At 39.5% G+C, this 21,651-nt stretch overlaps 2 protein-coding genes across 3 annotated transcripts; one reads left to right on the top strand and one right to left on the bottom strand.

Moving 5' to 3' along the window:
• Nucleotides 1-6,513: 6,513 nt before the first annotated feature.
• On the top strand, nt 6,514-8,710 carry cav3 (caveolin 3). Of its 2 annotated transcripts, XM_058632088.1 has the most exons (3): nt 6,514-6,705; nt 6,736-6,873; nt 7,774-8,710. In XM_058632088.1, exons 2-3 carry the CDS (start codon nt 6,757-6,759, stop codon nt 8,113-8,115), a joined length of 459 nt encoding a protein of 152 aa, XP_058488071.1. In that variant the 5' UTR covers nt 6,514-6,705; nt 6,736-6,756; the 3' UTR covers nt 8,116-8,710. The 2 variants fall into 2 exon arrangements, with proteins under 2 accessions (XP_058488071.1, XP_058488070.1); XM_058632087.1 differs by having other exon boundaries at nt 6,514-6,873.
• A 1,581-nt stretch (nt 8,711-10,291) lies between these two features.
• Nucleotides 10,292-21,090, bottom strand: oxtra (oxytocin receptor a). Its single transcript, XM_058632081.1, has 2 exons — nt 19,502-21,090; nt 10,292-11,469 (listed from the first exon to the last, which is right to left on the bottom strand). Exons 1-2 carry the CDS (start codon nt 20,427-20,429, stop codon nt 11,219-11,221), a joined length of 1,179 nt encoding a protein of 392 aa, XP_058488064.1. The 5' UTR covers nt 20,430-21,090; the 3' UTR covers nt 10,292-11,218.
• Nucleotides 21,091-21,651: the final 561 nt, after the last annotated feature.

Below are 21,651 nucleotides of genomic sequence, written 5' to 3' on the forward strand. Positions count from 1 at the left end.
TTTCAACAAATTTTGGATGACATACTATAGTATGACTTTTTCGTCAAAATTTGGACGACATACTAAAGTATGACTTTTTCAACAAATTTTGGATGACATACTATAGTATGACTTTTTCGTCAAAATTTGGACGACACACTAAAGTATGACTTTTTCAACAAATTTTGGATGACATACTATAGTATGACTTTTTCGTCAAAGTTTGGACGACACATTAACCAATGACTTTTTTGTGAAATTTTGGACGACATACTTAAGTATGACTTTTTCAACTAATTTTGGATGATATACTATAGTATGACTTTTTCGTCAAATTTTGGGCGACATGCTAACCTATGACTTTTTTGTCAAAATTTGGACGACATACTAAAGTATGACTTCTTTGTCAAATATCTGAAGACATACTATGCTATGACTTTTTTGTCAAATATCTGACGACATACTATGCTATGACGTTTTCATCAAGTTTTGGACGACATACTATACTATGACTTTTTTATCAAATTTTGGACGACATGCTTTAGTATAACTTTTTTGTAAAAATTTGGACGACATACTAACCAAAGACTTTTTTGTCAAATTTTGGACGACATACTGAAGTATGACTTTTTTGTCAAATTTTGGACCACATACTTAAAGTATGACTTTTTTGTCAAATTTCTGAAGACATACTAACCTATGACTTTTTGAGTGATTCTGAAGGACATACTAAACTATGACTTTTTTGTCACATTTTGGATGACATACTAACCTATGACTTTTTTGTCACATTTTGGACGATATACTTTGAAAGGTTGTATTTGAGACACAATAGAGTCTTGCACCTTGCAAATACTCCATATTACAAAAAACTAACAAAAACTAGCAAACCCTCTCTAAAAACTTATTAAAACAAACTAATTTCAAAAACAGAAAGTCAAAAGGAAAAAAAAATATAAAACGAATGTAAAACTATTATTACCTCCCTTTATGTCCCTTACACATTTTACTTGGTAATTACTGTCGAAAGAAGACGATATTGCTATTATATTACCTACATCTAACACACTGTAAAAGCCAGTATTACTGTATATTGATGACTGACGTCCTTTATATCTGGGGAACAGCTCGATGAACAGCTGTGTAGAGTGGAGCGACTCCCACGCGAGGCTTTCAGACTCTGTGCAGCTCTGATGCATTTGAGAAAACAATACCTCGGAGTTCCTGTGTGCAGCAGATATGCTGATGGATGGTGAATGTCATGCACCCCTTGTTGTCATGGAAATTGAGTGAGCCGCCTGTGACTCACATAGCAACAGGGACCTTCTGACTGGATGTATGCTTGAGAATCTGATTAGAGTGTGCTATAATTCGAGCTCTTACACAAGGTCTATAAACTCAGATTGAGAACTCGTTGACATTTGAAAATTTGAAAGCAGCTAAATTTCCCTCAAAAAATGGATCGCTGTAATTACAATGTAGGTCCTGTGAGGCGTAAGGTAGTGACTTTTGAAAGGAAATCATTGATTGACGGGAACAAAGTGCTGTTTTATTGCATCGTGCTATTTGTAGCAATCTTTCACAAACAACAGGAAAAGATATGAAGCAAATAACAGCAAACACAACTTTACATGATAGCTCTACAACACACTTAAACAACTGTGATCGTGTTCAACCCTCTGTAGAGATATCATTGTAGTTTACAATGTCATTTCTATTTTTGTCTTTACTCTTCATAGACATTTGAATCATTGCTCTGAATTATTCCCAATATTCAGAGGTCTCTGCTGTATTTGTATCGTTATAGATAATGCTTAACTCTTAGAACACAGAGCATTTCAGCTGCTTTTTACCATTACTGTGTTTAAACATACAGTATAAACAGAGGCTATAAAAATGTGTAATATAGAGGGTCTTATATCTTTTTTTTCAGCACAACCATTTCATTTTCACCATTTTTAAAACAAGAGTTCGGTGTGTGAGGTTTTTAGTACATCAAAATGAACCAATGTAAACGGTTTAAGCAGTTTTGTGTTCAACTGTTAGGAGATCAATGTTTACATAGAAAAAAGCACACAGCACACTTTTGTTTTACTGTGGTATTTTTTCTCTTCAGTCGTATTCAACTCGTAGTATATCATTTTCTATTACAGACGAATTTTCCAAGCTTCTATGATTTACCAGATATAAGCGGAGGACCTGCAAACATCAGGCACAATCAAAAGCCAAGCTGTGGGGCTCTCCGTCACCATGGTTTCACACTCACACACACACACGCACACGCACACACTAATCATCTGCCATTCAAACCTTGCCACTACTCCACTTCCAGCTGCAACTATCAAGTCATTTCCTATCATTTAGGGCATGAATGAAAATGTGTTGTTTGGCCGTGGGTGAGTGGAAACTGCAGTTGATTGAAACATAAATGAAAAAAAGCAAATACTGGGCAAACCAACAGAGTGCGCTATATACCACTCTACCAGCAGACTCTCCTCCTTCTCTCGGTTTGTTTGCACATCTCTGAGGAGAGGAAGACTTTGTGAGAAGGTGTGGCAGACGCATGAATGAGGCCGGAATAGTGTTTGTGATTGTGCGGCAGCACTGTGAGAGAAGAACAGCCGACAGTGAACCAAACGTTACAACCTTATTAAGTGAGTTGGGTTTCTCAGTTTTTTTAATTTGAGTTCAAGTAGAGTTTTGTCTGTCGGGGGCTGCTCTGGACTTGAAAGACACTTGAAAACAGAGCAAAATTCCCAGAGAAAGCAGGGGTGGTCAACACAGTCAGAGTCAAGTTTTTTTTCTTCTTCTTTTAAGCGACAAGTACACGAGTGACTTAACCTTCCATTAACCCTTAGTGCTCACACGGTGCGGATCTGTGCCGCAGGTGCACTCATGGTCTGTGGGAATAATATACAACTCCTTATATGGACATCCTGGGACATCTTCTTATGTGTTCGCATTTTCAGTCGTCAAGTGAACTGTGACGTGTTTCCAAATTCAAATTCAGTCCGATTTTAAACATTTTGAGTGCTTTTTGCTCAGGTGTGTTTATATACTTGGTGAAAATAAAAAAAAAATGGCCTAGGTTGTGCTGAAAAAAGGATATAAGACACTCTATATTACACATTTTTATAACCTAATGGAAAAAGCAGCTGAAATGCTCTGTGTTCTAAGGGTTAATGCTCTATTACATTTTTACTTTCACATATCTAGGCGACTGAGGAACACATGGTGAACTATCCCGAGGTGCTTTTAATAAAACAAAAGAGCATTGATTTTTACACTTGGGATAATTTTGTTTGTGTGAGTCTAAATGACACTTTCCTTTCAGGGTGTCAAATGGAAAATGACAGTGAAGACAAACATGTAAAAGCCAATAAAGGAATTCCTCAACAAGACAGTGAATGGCACCACATGTTCCACCGAGGTGTTACTGGTCAAGTGTGCAGCTGTAGGTCTACCTCCGTTCATTTAGCTTCACCCTGCGTCCTCCACATTTCCAACCTGGCACAAATGCAACCTTGTGGACACAGCAGAGGGATTTGTGGAGGTGGAAATACATTCTGATCCAGGGATCTGGATTCACCCAGCCGGACGAGGCCTCACATTCACATCAGGGATCCCAGAAAAGTCTTAAAGTACCTAATGTGTCCTGTCACCAGGATTTAACCAACATGAAACACACACATTAACCTGGAGAGATCACAGGCCTCACACTGAGGTAAAAACACTTCATTTGTGCCTGGAAAACTCAACAGGGAACTCGACAGACGGGCAACTGCTGCAGTCTCTCACTGTAACACATAGACCTGAACTAAGTGAGGAGTCTGAAGTGGTTTTTCATCTCTTTTAACACAAAAGAGTCAACCTGATATGGTAGTCGCATGATAACAATAATAATAATAATAATAATAATAATGATAACAATAATAATAATAATAATAATAATAATAATAATAATAATAATAATGATAATAATGATGATAATAATAATAATAATAATAATAAAAGTAATAATAATAATAATAACAATAATAATAAAAAGAATAACAATAATAATAATAACAACAAAAATAATAATAATAACAATAATATTATTAATAATAATATTAATAACAATAACAATAATAATAATACTAACAATAATAATAATAATAACAATAATAACAAAAGGTGCTGCGTAGCCCAGCGAACAGTGTGTGTGTGATTGATCTTTGGTTCATTGCGTTCATGTGGCTTATCCCTCACCCTCATTCTTCATGTTGAGATTTTGAAATATATCCACACCCACTCTTCCAATCCACCCTAGACCTCAGCGATCATTCACTGTGTGCTGCTCCTGCTCATCGACATGCACTGGGTGCAGCTTGTTTGGAGGCAGCATTCTGAACATTCACACACCAACACCTTCTCTACATGTAACAATAACGGCAGTAAAACAAATCACGACAGGCAGCATACTAGTTTCCTACAGGTCAATTATGATCTATGTCAGAAGTGTCGGATTATTTTGTATTATTTGCTTGGCTGTCATCATAATAACCATGATGTATATGAGAGAAACACCATGTTTATAACATGGTACAGTACACTGTGTGACTTAAGAAAGAATAAGATAGACAGATAGATAGATAGATAGATAGATAGATAGATAGATAGATAGATAGATAGATAGATAGATAGATATATAGATAGATAGATAGATAGATAGATAGATAGATAGATAGATAGATAGATGATAGATAGATAGATAGATAGATAGATAGATAGATAGATAGATCGCACAGCCATTTTGACAGATGACAGTAGGAAAAACACAGGTGTAAACAATCAGTTTAATAATCCTGACACACATTAACGTGATCAGTAACACCTGTGCCAAAATGGCTGCCGGCAAAGGGCCCATAAGGGAAAAGTAAAAGTAACTTGGGGCTGTGTTATTTAAAGTCCTGCCACGGATTTAAAAACTTCTCAACATGTAGATCCATGAATATGCTTGGAAACATCGATTTACATGCCTCCATAGAGGCTCCTAACATGGAAATCACTGTAATAAATCTTAAAGGAGGATAAATGCACATAACTAAAAACTCATTACATCATACATTATAATCAGCAGAATCATATATGCAGGAATTTATACTAAGGTGTGTCAGGAAAAACAATCAGCATGGTTGCTAAGGAAACACCACCCGTAATGTAACTGAGAATGGTAGGATGTTTTTTCTAATGCTGAGTTACTCATTCCGACCCAGTCTGCATATGACTCTAAATATAGCCGTGAGAGCCGTGTGCTGTATGTCTGACTTCATTAAATGGTTGATAGGAGCCGCTGCAGGCTCAGCTTGCATTGACACCGGCAGAAGCAGAGGTATGTCCACCGTGACTCTCTGCTGAGCTATTCCTGTCCCTCTGCCTCCATGCCTCTTCTCTAAGTGGCCTCTACTCTCCTCACTACCACTCCAAGAATGCTTCTCTAATTGAGTTGGCTCCCGATCACATGTGCCCTGATCCCATTGCAGCCCTCCCTCTTCATCTGTGTCTCTGCCACTCGGGGGGACTGGAAGCAAGGAATTCCAGCCTGTGCTCTGAAATCACGCTGATTGAGATAAATAGGCAGCAGAGAGTTAGGTGTGCGTTAAGCCACTTTTAATAGCAGCCTGCTCTTCATCCCTTTCTCTTTTGGCAGCGCCGTGTTTTGTTTAGGAAACACGCTGATATAGAAAGCTGTGACTGATGGGAACAACTGCACAGCAGCTAAAGGAAGGTCGACATAGAGTTTTATTTTAGGGGCCTATTGAATTTTATGCATCAGGTCTCGCTACAATCACACGTACATTATATGAGGAGGCTCAGGACCTGCCTTAGGTCGACTGTTTCTTATGCAAATGCACTGAGACAGAATAATACACAACTCCTTATCCCGTGTGTGTTTATAGGTTTTTTTCATCTTCTTATGTGTTTGTTGAGTCAAAGTTATCATTCAATTTATATCGCATTTTTAGTCGGGATATAAAGTAACAATAATTGTGCAGAAGGTAAAACAAAATAGACCGTGTTTATTTTCTTTTTGTTCTTAAAAACGAGCCGAGTGAACTTTGAACAGGGAACAACAAAATGACACAAACAAACTATGTGCTGATGACTAAAAACATCACTCTGTGGAGTATAAGAACAGCAGTATTACCAGACTTGTATCAAGATTAGAGGCGCTTAATTAAATGTAACAAGTGCCGGTCCATTGACATAATATTATAATGTAAATCATTCCCTTTTTTTGATTTAACGTCTTATCGCAAAACCCAGAATCCCAACCAGGGTCTGAGCAGAAGGGTGTGTGCGTGTGTGTGTGTGTGTGTGTGTGTGTGCTTATATTGACTCGCTCGCTGTGGTGGAAGTTCATACCACTGTGCAAACTCTGCCCAGTGAGCCCCACAACTCTGTGTGAAATGTGACACAAGCCTGGGTTCCCCTTTAAGGCATGCCTTTTCTGTCTGCGTGTGTATACAGTTTGTGTGTGTGTGTGTGTGTGTGTGTGTGCAGGGTGGTACTCGGGCCTCCATTTTTACCAGGACATCTGCAGCTGCTGTCCACTGGCATGTCACTGGGAGCGCCACAGTGGTGATACAGTGGTTTAGAAGTGAACTGAGCGCAGCTGAGTGCAGTTTAACTCAGGCAGGTTCACTGTCACTGACTTCCCTCCAGCCCGTTTCCCAGGACCCGCAGGACCCAGGACCCACAGGACCCAGGACCCAGGACCCAGGACCCAGCACCATGGCGGATCAGTACCAGTACAACACCAACGAGGAGAAGATTGTGAAGGACAGCCACACCAAGGAGATCGACCTGATCAACAGAGACCCCAACCACATCAATGAGGACGTAGTGAAGGTTTGTGCAGCATGGACATGAGAGGCTGCCACAATGTGAAGGAAAATGCACAAAATGGTTTCTGTTAACAAACAGAGAGAAGAATCGTGTCATTATATTGTCTGGAAAACCTCCAAATAGACCAAGAGTTATTCCTGTTGCCTGTGCAAGACATAATGTTTATTTTGGGATTGGGGTGGAAGAGTGTGAACCCGATACACTGCACTGCTGTGTTTTATTTAGAGTTGACAACTGTTTATCCTGTGATTGTTACTATGCTACGGCTGCATAACATGTTCTGTAAGGTCAGGCCTGGAACATATAGTTCAGATTAGATTGGTGAGTTCTGCTGTTTGAAATGATCCACACGCATGTGGTCATGTCTGTTTTCAGACAAGTAAAATAACAACAGCTAATGATTGTGTCATAGTTTGTTCTCTGTTCTCACAGCAGAGTCTGTGGATGACAGTGTTTTCAGCACTGACAAATATTAACTATGCAATGAATTGTTGTTAAATTCATACATTTCCAACCTTTGTGGGGTAAGTCTTTTGTTAGTAATCCTTTTGGTTATTGCAATGATTATTCCTTTGCCATCCCGATGCATCACAGCACGTTATTCAAAGGGATATCTTTGGCTTTTATGTATACAGGAAAATACATGGTATAGTGATCTTAAACAGTGGTCTGGGGGAAAGAAAAGGCTTTAAACTGAGTTTAGTCACTGACTTCAAACTGAAAACAAATTGGCCTGTTGTCTGGTCGCTGTCATGATTGAAATTCCACTTCTTAAAATACATTTGCAACATTAAAAACCTGAATACTTGACGTTACTTGTATTCTATGAACACTTGACACTGGCATGTGCAGACGGCCTTATGAGAGCGTGTTAACCAAAGCTTCTCTTAAATGTCTTATTAGGTGGAGTTTGAGGACATCATCGCAGAGCCCGATGGTACACACAGCCTGGACGGCGTGTGGAAGCTCAGCTACACCACCTTCACCGTGTCCAAATACTGGTGTTACCGCATCCTGTCCGCCATCTTCGGTATCCCCGTCGCTCTGCTCTGGGGCTTCCTGTTCGCCTGCATCTCCTTCTGCCACATCTGGGCCGTGGTGCCCTGCATCAAGAGCTGCCTGATCGAGTCCCAGTGCATCAGCCGCATCTACTCCCTCTGCATCCAGACCTTCTGCGACCCCTTCTTCGAAGCCCTGGGCAAGATCTTCAGCAGTGTGCGCGTGGCACTGCGCAAAGAAGTATAGGAACTCTCACACAGTAGTGTTGATACTATGATCGGATGAAATTGCAGTATCTTTTTATACACCATGAAGAGAAGTCTGAAGAGAAGTCCTGGCGTTCTTGCTTACTCCCCTCGTAACGTGTTTATTCTCCACCCGCCCACCTTCAAGCCCTCAGCTCTGAGTCCTGACGTGCCTGGTGTGCCTTTTGCCACCAGACGCTCTGCGACAGCTGCAGCAGGCAGCGTGGTTCTGTGACAGCTCTGGCAAACCCCAGTGGGGCTGTGTGCTCGTCGCTGGGCCGTCGGCCATTTGGAGGATCCGTCCGCTCTCATTTATTTGTATCACATAAAGGCTCACATGATGGCTACTCATCCGCAACAAATGAAATCCAGTGCCCAGCCACTGCTGCCCCTGTGGACAGTGCTGCCCCGTACACGTCACATTTGGCTCTTATCAAAAAAGTTCTGCGGATTGTTGCGACAGTTTTAACTTTGACATAATATGTGTGTACAATTAATCCTATCATAAAAAAACAGAGTGAAAGGAATTGAAAAGGTTTTCTGAATGGAATGATTCTTTGTCCCATTTCTCAGTGTATTAAAATAATATATTCTGATACTTTTCCCTGTTAATTTTTGATGAATCCACAGAAGTGGAGTGTCTTTCCTGAGACTTGGCGTCAGCCATGTTGGTATTCTACAACCTTTGTCAAAGTGTGATGAGTGGAATCATCGATGTATAAAAAAAGAGTAATGACCTAATTAGCAAATACAGCCATAGGATACTTTTATTTCAATATAATCGCTAATAAGTAAAAAGTAAAACTGGACAGAAACTAAAAGATGCTTTACTGTTCATGCGTCTGTCCTTATAATAACACTTTTATTTCTCCATGGGTTAATGTCTGATTGTAAGGGAATTGTTTAAGGGGCTTGATGTATGAAAATATTCACCAAAAATCGACTCAAACCGTCAGCGGCTGCTGACCTGGCGAGTGTGACCCATACCTGTCACACTGCATCATAATAACCTAACAACTGGTTTCAGAGCAGTCTGAAAACAAATGAAACGCACACCAACAGTGACAAAGGACTCGTCGTTATCACTAGCCTTCACACGGGGCAGCGGTATTTGTTTGGGTATCGAATCTCTCCGCTGTTGCATGAAACAGAGTTTCAAAAAGTCACTACTTACGTTATGGTGACTTTAAGTGAAGGAACTCTGATGTTCTGTCCCATCAACACCGCGGAGCTGCAGCTTTAATGTCCTCACCATCACTTTGAAACACACATTCTGGACAGACTGTCTGTCGTAGGTAAAGGTCACATGAAAACACTCAGTGACAGAATAAGCTGCTGCTTCCCACCTGGACACAGGTCTGCGTCCTCTTTAACTCAACGCTCACTTTTCTCTTTTTCCAACATTGCTTTCTCTCATGAACAGTAGCACTTGTGCCACTTGCCTGCATGTGGTAGTAATCTATCAGAACAGGACAGTAGTGTGACACCCAGTGGACAAATCAGGAACAACAAACTCATAATAATAATAACAACAACGGCATCTCAGTTGTCATTTTCACATCCAATCAGCCGTCCCCTGTGCTGTTTGACACTGTGCACTAGAGGCTGCTGTTGTATGTTATTATTATGATTAGTATTATTATTACTGATGATTCATCTCTCTGTTTGTGACTCTTCTTCATCAGTTCCACTGAAGATGCTGATTGTAATTAGAGAGCGGGAGGGATTCATTTACCTGTTGTTTTGAGACAACAACAACAACAACAACAAGCAGCAGACACTTTCCCTGGAGCAAATGAATTCCTTCAATCTAATTAAAAATGTTCCTCACCTCGTATCACATTACCACCACTACCTCTTCTACTACTATTTCTATTATTATTATTATTACCAATATTATGTTTGAATCTGTTTTAGTCGGGATTATATTACATATTTTCATCCGTAATCCTGACTTTTATAACTATATTGATGACTGTAGAAAGTAAGATAAAAATCTGTCTAATAGTAAATGGGTTCTTTAAGTTATAGCCAAAGATGTGGACAAATGTATGTAAAGTGCATCCGTCTCTGTCACACACACAAACATGTTTGTTGTTGAATAAACGTCTGGACTCGAGTTACTGATAATAAGTGATGTGCTGTAACTGAGGGATCAACGCATCCTTCACAGGTCATATTGTTGAATATTTATTTACAAATGAATATTGAAACAAGCGCGTGAACAACAGCCTCGGACTTAATTAACAGCAGCGAGTGCTGGAATTAATTCACGGTCACAGTTAACCTTTATTGCTGCCACATCCTGCAGAATAAAGATTCAATAATGCAGCGACTGGAGCCTCCAGAAACCTTAACAATCTCTCCACATCCACATCGCAGGCTGCCGAGCGTGAATCGCAGGACCTCGGTGACGTCACGGGAGAACACAGCATCCCTCTGGAATACAAGTCTGTTTCAAAAGATACGGAGACTTTTAGCCTGTTAAGCCTTTAATAAAATCCTCACCAGTGACAGCGTTCACGTCTCACATTAAACAATAGCTCAAGTAACAGTTAACAGGAACGCAGTTGTAACAAATTCAGCAACGTTGTACACAATATTTAGGACAGGTGAGCAAATGTATCATAACATAGATGAACAAAACTTTGTTTTTCTTGTTTTGTTTTTTTTAACTTTGCCGGTGACAACAACTAAATCAACACTAAGAGCTTAAATATCATTAAAATATGTTCTTTTCCCCCACTATGCCCTTTAAATATGTAAATATACACTGTACATCTAAAAAAAAAGGAAAAAAAACAGAAATGTAAAAACTGAAAGGAAACATTCAGTGAAGTGCTCGACTCGGCCCGTCATCATCTTTGTCTTTACTCACAAAATATTGCTCCTTAATTAGAGTTTTTTCCAATTTTACACGTAAATTTTGAATAAAATACTTTGTTTTAAATTTTTATTTCCCCCCTTTTGGGCTTAAACAGCCAGCCTTGAGGCAGGAAGTGTCTGAAGACGTCAAACTGCAGGATATTTTTATTGACGACAGCGCGTGGTCAAAGGTCAAGTAGGCCGCTTCAGGGGGAGAACGGAGGGTTAAGTGGACGCACTTATGTGGTGCTCAGTGAAAAGCTCCTCTGACTGCTCGTGCTCTTAATGACAAACGTGGAAGAGTTGCTCTTGTGGCTGTAGTCAAAGTCACGCTCGCAGCGGCACTGGGACGCCTTGAGGTAGCGAGCGGGGCAGCACAGGAAGTTCTGCCTCAGATCCTGGAACAGATGTCCCGCGAAGCACATGTAGATCCAGGGGTTACAGCAGCTGTTGAGGCTGGCCAGCAGCATGGAGATGATGAAGGGCATGGCTGCGAGGGAGGAGTGGCAAAAGAGAGACAAGTTACTGTACTGTGAGCAGATTGTTTTAGGGCCTGAATGACACTAAATAAATAATAAACACAGGCTGCAATTAGATGGTGGGGGAAATTGTGCATCATAACAGCAGAGCACAATTATTACCACTGTTAACCCTTAGTATGCACAAGGCACAGATTTGTACCGCAGGTGCACTCATGGTAATTTGCCGTGGGAATAATATACAACTCCTTATATGGACATCCTGGGGGTGTGTACTTATAGGTCACCTATTCAGGCTTTAACAAGAGCATTTTTTTTCATCTTCTTATGTGTTGTTGAGTCAAAGTTACGATTCATTTTATATCCCATTTTTAGATATACTGTAATAGTATAAAGTAGTAATAATTGTGCAGAGGTCACAAATTGTTTGTTCATAAAAAACGAGCCAAGTGAATTTGAACGAATTTCACAAATTCAATCAGATTTGGATCATTTTGAGTGGCTTTTTGCTCAGAAGTTTTTATACAGTTGGTGAAAATGAAATTTTGCCTATAGGTTGTGTTAAAAAAAGGATATAAGACACATTACATTACACATTCTTATAACCTCTGTATATACTGTATGTTTAAACATAGCGATGAAAAAAAGCAGGCAAAGAGTTAAAAACATGATAAAACACAAAATACATGTTAGAAATAGTGAAACATTTGTGCATGAGAGCAGAATTTCTCTGTGACAAAGTAAATTGTTTTGAAGCTTGACTTGATATGTCAGATCACAACTTATACATTGATTTATTTATATTTTCTTGACTCTAGTGTTGTTGACCGGCTGAGTGCTTGTCTTCTATCTTCTGTTCCTACACACAGCCACATACTGTAGGTGCATGGAGGAAATGTGATTTAAGAGAACATAGCATGGTTGTTGGTGCCAGAGAGGCTGCTCTTTTAGAAACTATCGATATCCAGTGAGCATCAGCATCATCATCATCAGCAGCAGCAGCAGCAGCAGCAGCAGCAGAAGGAGACCATGTGCCTCTTAAAGTGGCTGCTAAGTGTATATGATGCCTGGCTCATTAATTATGGTCTTTCACTTGTGATGATTCACATCTTTATGTTATTACATTATTACTGTACAGGCTGGAACTGGATAAATAATTACCATGATGTTAGCACTGCTTATTTATCTCATAGCTGAATGAAGTCACTAATATATGTATATAATAAATACATATGGTGCTTCATAGTTTTATTATAGACCACGACCTAATGTAAGGTTTCTGCCACAGCTGCATTGGTAATTATCAAAATCATTATTAATGTTTGTGTAACGGTAATACACCAGCATTTAGAAGCTCTTTAACTGAAATTATATTTTTAATACAAAACATTATTATTATTCTTATCCATGAACTTTTACAAAAAAAACTGAAAAAAGAGTAAAGCACATTATTATTTCTTGATTAAGATTCTAATAATTATAGTCATTTACTTCCTGAAGAGAAAAGACAGTTTTAGTGGTTGAATGTTATACTTGATTAATTTCTGCCTTCTCAGAGACACCCAGTGAGTTATTTGCCAAATAAATAACAATACAATTTTTAGTTTTAAACAAGTTCATGAAAGACTTCTAAAATATTTATGTTTTCTCCTGAGGGTTCAACCCGGCCCGCAGGATGAATTTGTTAAATTTTACTGTTAATTTCACTCATACTGTGAAATATTATATATATATTATGTTTCAGTTTCATTCTGTGACTAAATGTGTTGTGCCTTTGTAGATCCACTGTCATCTGTACGTTGTTCTGCATGTAAATGAGTGTAAATGCTAAACATTTGCATAATATTTTTGTTATTTTTCTCAAGAAATTTCAGGTTGTTCATAAAACGTTTTGTAAAAAACATACTTCATTAAATGTTAAACAAAGGGAAAAACGTATTATGATATTATTTTACTGGTCCGAGTCTGACGCCCCTGACCTTCAGGCAATCTGATGATATTTTTTATATATATAAACAAACCTGAACAAAAAGTACTCAAAATGTTTTAAATCGGATTGAATTTGTGAAATTTTGGAAATACGTCACAGTTCAAAGTTCACTTTTTTATGAACAAAAAGAAAAGAAAAATTGTCTAATTTTGTGACCTCTGCACAATTACTGCTACTTTATATCACGACTAAAAATGCGATATAAAATGAATCATAACTTTGACTCAACAACACATAAGAAGACGAAAAAAAGAAGCATTTTTTAAAGCCTGAATATGTGACCTGTAAACACCCACGGAGTTGTGTATTATTCCCACGGGTGCAGCTCCATGCTGCATGAGCACTAAGGGTTAATACATTTGTTGTGCGTTTGTGAATGCTGTAATCCTCACTTCGGCCATTTTGCAGCAACATAGAATTTATGGCCGAAACGATTACTCGATTAATCGATTATTAATCAACTACTATATTAATCGTCTACTATTTAGATTTCGATTGATCGCTTTAAGTGATTTTTAAAGATTTAAACCAGTTTCTCTGATTTTCAGCTCCTGTAATGTGAATATTTTCTGGTTTCTTTGCTCCAGATAATAAAGAAATCATTCATTTCCAGGTTTGAGACACACTGATCAATATTTTTCAACATTTCCTGACATTTTATGGACCAAGGATTACTTGAATAATGGAGAAAATAATCAACAGATAGAATTATATTAACACATGTACATGAGTTTATCTGCAACGAGCTCACAGTAAGCATTGAACAACATGTTTCCGTCGCAACAGAAGAGCGAGACACGTGAGCACAAACGAATTAAAATTATCTCTCCACACAAGCTGCAAGGAAGCGTCCTGTGTAGATACATCACGACATGTCGGGTGACATTTACGCTCCGTCAAATACACAGTTCTTACTGACATTTGGCAAATGAGATTCGGATTTGTGTAATTGGTTCATATCCTGTATTTAACCTCTTCTTGGTGATTTCTAATCACTCTCTTGGCATATATGTGCTCCCGTTGGCTTCGCACTGTCTCTAATGATTGTCTCTGAGCTCTAATGACAATTTTTCAGCACAAATGATCCCAGGGAGGGCATAAAAGTCACACACATGATTCATAATAACTGTTAATAAGCTATTAAGGATGTGATATATGAGCGCAGACACAAGTTTTAACTGAGTAGTCATCAACTTACTCTTCTACACGACAGTGTCAGGGTTTTAGAATCAGTACTGTGTTGAAAAGTCTCAAACAAAGAAGTGAAAGTAGGAGAAGAAGCTGTTAAATTCAAAATAGTGTTTTACAGAAAGGCAAACAAAAACACCAATGTGCACAAAAGCCATCGGTCAGGCATCAGTGTGCTGTACTATAGGCTATAGGCTGGACGGAGTAATCCAGTCACACACTGCAAAATCTCTCCTTAATCTCAGAATACTGAGATTAAAGTCATAATTCTGAGATTAAAGTCATAATTCTGAGGATAAAGTCAGAATTCTTTGAGATCAAAGTCATAATTCTGAGAAAAAAAGTCTGAATTCTCTGAGATTAGTCATAATTCTCAGAGATTAAAGTCATGATTCTAATCTCAGAATTCTCTGAGATTAAAGTCAGAATTCTAAGATTAAAGACATAATTCTGAGAAAAAGTCATAATTCTAAGAAAAGAAACATAATTTTGCGATTGAAGTCATAATTCTTTAAGATTAAAGTCATAATTCTTTGAGATTAAAGTCAGAATTCTGAGAAAAAAGTCAGAATTCTGACTTTTTCTTAAGATTTTTTTTCTTTTTTTCTGAGAAAAATGTCAGAATTCTGACTGAGATTAGAGTCACAATTCTGACTCTATTCATGCTGTTTTATCACTGCACTGAAAAGTATCAAACAAAGAAGTGAACGTGGGAGAAGAAGCCGTTAAATTTAAACTGTTTTACAGAAAGGCAAACAAAAACAACAGCCTGTAATGTAGTGATGCTGTAATCCAGTCACATACACACACACACTGCAAAAGACGTTGTGGTGTATCAAGCATTCTTATCAGGGCGGATGAAAAGTGCAGCACAGATCTTATTTGAATAACGGGGGGAACTGTCATGAATAGGTCTTTGCTGAATTCATTCACAATGTCGACCACAGGGGAATGATAAATCACACAGTGAGGGGAAAGGCAGAATAATCATCTCCAGGGTGTTGCATCTGTCTCGCTGTCAGAGCTGACTGTCAGAGCCGGCGCTGCAGCCCAAAGGACACTTCACCAATTCATTTATGAGAACTGAAACAAGTCTAAGTGATTTCATTTACATTTTATAAGGTTTTTGGGGAGTAAAACGACTTGGGAAAGTCTTTTCCTGGTGACCCAGTTTTTGTTTTTTTCCACTGGTTGAAAGGACATAAAGTGACCTTTAAAAATAACAGATATTAAATACTGGCCTTTGTTTCTATCAGTTGCACTTGGACTGAGTATGTTTGCCTGAGTCAGGATTTAAGTGAGTATTTCACCATCTTCTGACATTTCCAATAATGTCATTGTAGGGCTTAATGGTTTGGTAAAAACCTCCAGTCTTTAAAAGGTCCCGGCTCTCACTGTAACTTCAGGTTGTAAGATGTAATAAATCACATGGTTCACTTGCCTCTAAGATGGAGGAAGGATTTCATTCAGCACTTTAAGACAAAGCCAGAAATAGCTTTGGGGGTGGAGTGGCTCAGTGGTTAAGACCGGTACCCTGTGTGCGAAAGACATCATGGTCGCAATGGTCGCAAGTTTGACTCCACCCCTGGCTGATTGTACTCAATTCCATTATAAAAGCGTCTGCAAAATGACATGTAATGTAATCTTTGACTACAGAGCGGTGCCATTTGTGTGGAAGAATATGAGAGCCACATGTAATTTAAAAAAAATGTTTTTGTTTGTGATATCAAAAGATAAAAATAATCAAACAGCATTCCTCAGATTTCTGACTTTAATCACGGAGAATTCTGACTTTAATCTCAGAGAATTCTGCTTTCTTTTTCAGATTTCTGACTTTATTCTCAGAGAATTCTGACTTTAATCTCAAAAGATTCTGATTTTTTCTCAGAATTCTGACTTTAATATCAGAGAATTCTGACTTTTTTCTCAGAATTCTGAGATTAGATCTACATGTGGCCCTAATACTCCTCCATACATTTGCTCCATTTCATGTCTTTATGTAAAGCTAAAATAAGCGGCTGGTCTCTGTCAGTGATATAGTGTCGTATCGATGGATCCTCTCATGTATCACCCAGTGAGAGCACAGTTTGCGTGTCAAAGTGTGGCGCAGTGCTGTGAACTGCTAATTGTTGAGCCGGACCCTTTTAGAAGACACGAGAGCCAGGTTTATGTTGGAAATGGAGCAGGAAAACATCAGGTGACTCTTCATGAGTGCACTAGTCGCTCAGCACAAGCTGAATGAATGGCCTTTGAAACAGATAATGTTCTTTTACTCAAGGTTGAAGTACATTAAAGTAAAAAAAAAGGTTGTCCAATACAATGTATGTTCTATACAAGCTCCATGTTATTGGTTTGCCTTGCTACATCTCATATTTTAAAGTAGTCCGTCTTTTATAACAGAACACAAAGTATGCTGCTTCTCCATTTGTTGATATTGTAGCCTTTTAGTGGATTCTACTGTGTTTTATTCTGCAGTATTTTGTCTTATTCCATTAACCTGCATTGGGACTACAAATGTAAAAGTCCCAATGGCTATAATTTGGCATATTTACATGTTGATGTTGATGTGAAAATAACCAAATAAACAATAATCAAGTAATAATAAGCATTAATAATACATTTTACTGGGGTATAAAGACAGCTACAGCCATGTAATCGAGTGGATCCTTGGTATATTTATGAGCATGAGCTTTACAGCTTTGTGTTGTCTGGTCTCGGCTCTTTTTGCTAAGTATGACTCTAATGGACACTTTATCTCCACATGGTGACACTCCCCTCTGTCCTCGGTACACAAACACTGGCACGTGTCAGAGCTGAGTCACGTTCACGTGTGAGACCTCTGCATTGATCAAGGGCTCTGCAACAGCAGCTGAATTCCAACTCCCAGTCAGAATGGAATCATGTGACGAGATGAAGCATCAGTCTGTCCGTGCATGAATAAATATGCTTGCTAAGTGTTCAAAAAAAAAAGTCTGAAAGTCATTGTATGATGCAGTTGTTTTGCTCAAAGGTGGAAATATCTGGTGTGAATGTAACCCTGAATGTTGATAAGTAGAGTTGTCAGAGCTGTGGGCGATACGTGGGTTACAGTGAAGGTAACGTATGAAGGTTGTGACAAAGTAACAGTACGTTCTAATGTTAGGGGAACATTCCTGGAACCTTTAGAAAACGTTCTCTAAAGGTTGTAGAACAGTAATGTTAGGGAAACATTCTGGGAACCTTTAGAAAACGTTCTCTAAAGGTTGTATGAAGGCTGTGACAAAGTTCTGGGAACCAAATGTGCTACCAAAAACTAAGGTTAGGGGAACTTTAAGAAAACTTTCCGTGTCAACGACAGGAGAACCTGGGGGGGGGGGGGACCAAACCTCCTGAGGTTTGGTCTCAGAACGTTACTTTGTCCCAACCTTCATACAACCTTTAGAGAATGTTCTCTAATGGTTTGCAGAACATTCTGGGAATCAAAAAAACACACGGACACACTCAGCCAGCGAACCAAAAACACGAGGGGTCTGATAAAGAAGGACTAACAGAACTATTGAACAGCCTATAAGAAGATTATGACACTTCATTTCATTTGTATCATAAATTCATATACAAAACAATACATTTATATATATATATATATATATATATATATATATATATATATATATATATGTGTGTGTGTGTGTGTGTACCATAACCAAGGTGACATGAACAATGCCATTTGAGGAAAAGAATGACAGTCACACAGAACCAGTCAGCCCGGAAGCCTCAACACAAACAACCACAGAACCTTTAACATAAAAGTCTGTTTTCTCGCTTTTCATCGTGACATTTCCTGACATTGTTGTTCCCATTCTTAGCCTCTAGTTCAGAAGAGTCTGAGGCTTTCTACTCTTTACCTACAGAACAATGAATGTACATTTTTGGAACTATATTTTTTTGCACTCATGAGAAGAGAGAGAGAGGGAGAGATTCATCAAATGATAACTGTGAAGCATGTCGATAATTCTCACCAGGCTAATACATATTATCTCAGTTGTCCCTGACTGGAATGAACAGTCTCTGTCATGATGAGTCGCATTGGAACATTCAGTCTCCTCTTGTAATAATGGGTGTGGCCACACAGGGACCGGGTCGATACACAGAGCCCGTGTTTATTGCCCTATTGTGGTTAAATGTCAAAGACGCACTCCAACGTGCCTCACAGGCACACGCTGCTGGGCGCGCGCTGTGGCGCACACTGATTTGATTAATGATTAGCCGTCAGTCGACGTCTGCAGCGCGAGGAAGGAAACTTAGATGTAGGGAGCTTAGTAATGATTTTTGTTGTTGTTTTAACACACAACAAGCAGCCTGTTAGTGTTTTTATCGATTATATTATGCGATTATTTGGTCAGATATTGGAAATAGTTGCATCTGACATCACTCAGTTTGTCTCATGACAAGGATCAAGAACTGACTTTAATAAAGTTGGAAGTATTTGTTTGAAATGGCTGAATATCAGGAAAACAGTGGTAAAATATCAGCAGACAAATGGAACAATCCAAAGCCTGCAGTGTGATTCTAAAACAAAAATACCACTAACTTAATTAAAACAGCTTATTTGCATAATATGTAAATGAGCCAAACACATACATCATAGTTCAGACCTGTTTTTCTGCCCTGTTTGCACTAATGACCGCTTCATCCTGCGCGTAAAATACGCGCGCCAAGCAGGATGAGGAGGCATGTGGATCATCAACCCCCCAAACGTTTTCACGCGTCATCATCGTCATCATTCCAAAACGCTCATTATTAAGGATCAATCATAACATATATATAACTGCGTACTTGACATGTTATCGATGCGCATCATTAAGCTTTTGCGCATTGTGACCTACCCTCGCGAGGCGCTGCTGGATCCCACGCTGACCACATCTGGACAAAGAAAAAGGGGGTCCAGCAGACGATGTAAGCCAAGACGATGACAAAAGTCATCTTCACGGTGGTTATCTTCGCCTTGGAGATGAGCTTCACGCTGCTCACGCGGGCCAGCGTGTTGCTCTTGGAGGTTTTGGGCGTCAGGCTGATGCACTGCTCGCGCCTGGTCTTCAGTTTAAAGTTTTGCCAAATCTTGAAGCTGATCAGACCGTAGCAGATGCTCAGTATGGTCACCGGGATGATGTAGATGGTGAGGCTGATCCAGGTGATGTACGCTTTGGCTCCCCACGGCTTCACGAAGTCGCCCCAGCAGTCGTACACTCGCGATCCAGCCGGGTCGACCTCGCGCATGGAGAAGATGAACATCTGTGGAACACTGAAGAGCAGACTCAAGAACCACGACAGCACCACGTAGATACGATCTTTCCTCTTGTGCAAAGAACGGAGCGGCTGACAAATCGCCAAACACCTGTCGATAGACATCAAAACTAACATGTAAGTGGACGCGAACATCCCAACAATCTGCAGGTATTTCACCAGCCTGCACACGATGTCAGGTCCATAGAAGCGAAACGTGATGTCCCAGATAAGTTGCGGGAGAACTTGAAATATCGCCACAAACAGATCCGCGATGCTCAGGTGCTTCATGAAGTAATACATGCGGGACTGGCTGTGTTTGGTGGAGTGGATGGCGAGCAGGACGCACAAGTTCCCCGCGAGCGCCAGGAACAGCACCAGGGCGAGCACCGTCACCTCCACCTTCGCCACCTCCTCGTTCCGCTTCAGGGGATTCGTCTGGTTCGATCCGCCGCTGGAGTTGAGGAGACTCGAGTTCCTCCAGGTCTCGTTAAATTGCCAAAAGTCACTTTGGTTGGAGATACTTTCCATTGCCGCAGTCTCGTCCTCTGCTGATGCGTCAGGCTTGTGCAGCACTTGGAGGTTCCTTCAGTGACAGTCAGTCCTGTGTCCACACGCGGCGACTCGTTACGACGCTCGGAATATGATTCATAAGTGATTCAAATAAATAATTCAATCACTTTCGCCCATGTTCGCCAAGGAAGGCGCGCGAAATGAATACATGTTTGTAATGATGTTAACAACCAGAAGCATCTTTTTTTTCAAATAAAGAAGTAGGAGCCAAAGGAAGAAAGCAACATAAGGTTCAGGGGCTTGGTCTGGACCCACAAAAAAAGCAAAATGGTCTAAAATACAAGCACCATAATAGTGAAAAGGTAATTTTCCAAAATCCCAGTCTGAATAAATCCAGAGGAATTGGGGAGTGCAGGAAAATCAGTGCAGTTTGTCCTCAAAATAAAAAAGAATAAAAAACACAAACCATTCGGTTAAAAAAATCCTGCTTGCAGAAAACGAAAGGCTGAAGAATCACGAGCGTTATCATCGGCTGCTGAGAATCAGAATGGCACGCGCTGCAGCACACAAGTGACTGTTGTATGAGCTGCTACAGGCTTCTCTCCTCAGTGTTACCCGGCACCACCATGGGGTGGCGGTGTAAGCCATTCATCCACAGTTTGGTCCCTCAGAACCTCAACCCTCCTCACAGCATGAACCATGAGCGTAAAACTATAAATCTGTCCATCGTGGTGATGAGGCGACAACAGTGGCTGCACTTGACAATGTAATATGTGTCAGTGAGATGAGGAATGAGGACTAAACCAATTTCTCCTGAAGATTTAAAGTCACCAGAGCCGAGGAACTCGCCATGAGTCACAGTGGCTGAAATGTAAACAGCTGTTTAATAAACAAATGCTCACTGGGAAACTTCCCCTAAACCACCAATCAGAAAACACGGGAGTCTTAAAACACAAGTTTGTTTAAAACACAGGGTTAACGTCAGGTATATGCTATAATATACATTTGAAAAAAACAAAGAAAAAACAAAGTTACAGTTCCTTTCTAACGCTTTAAGATTCAAAACTAAACATAATTATCTTATCAAGGAAACACCCACAGTGGCTGCTCTGGTGTTTATGAGAGTGAGGATGTTTGCTGGCACATGAAATAAAATAGAATAAAATAAAAAATAATCACCCCCCTCACAGCTGTCAGTACTGCTGCTTTTTTATTATTTATCATCATTATTATTATTATT

The sequence above is a fragment of the Solea solea genome, chromosome 6 (genome assembly GCF_958295425.1).
Source record: "Solea solea chromosome 6, fSolSol10.1, whole genome shotgun sequence".
NCBI classification, from domain to species: Eukaryota; Metazoa; Chordata; class Actinopteri; order Pleuronectiformes; family Soleidae; genus Solea; species Solea solea.

Coding starts and splice junctions, on each gene's coding strand:
- cav3 (XM_058632087.1), top strand. CDS start 6,757: ATGGCGGATCAGTACCAGTACAACACCAACGAGGAGAAGATTGTGAAG. Junction 6,874..7,773: donor TCAATGAGGACGTAGTGAAG/GTTTGTGCAGCA, acceptor ATGTCTTATTAG/GTGGAGTTTGAGGACATCAT.
- oxtra (XM_058632081.1), bottom strand. CDS start 20,429: ATGGAAAGTATCTCCAACCAAAGTGACTTTTGGCAATTTAACGAGACC. Junction 11,470..19,501: donor TCCAGCAGCGCCTCGCGAGG/GTAGGTCACAAT, acceptor CCTCCCTCGCAG/CCATGCCCTTCATCATCTCC.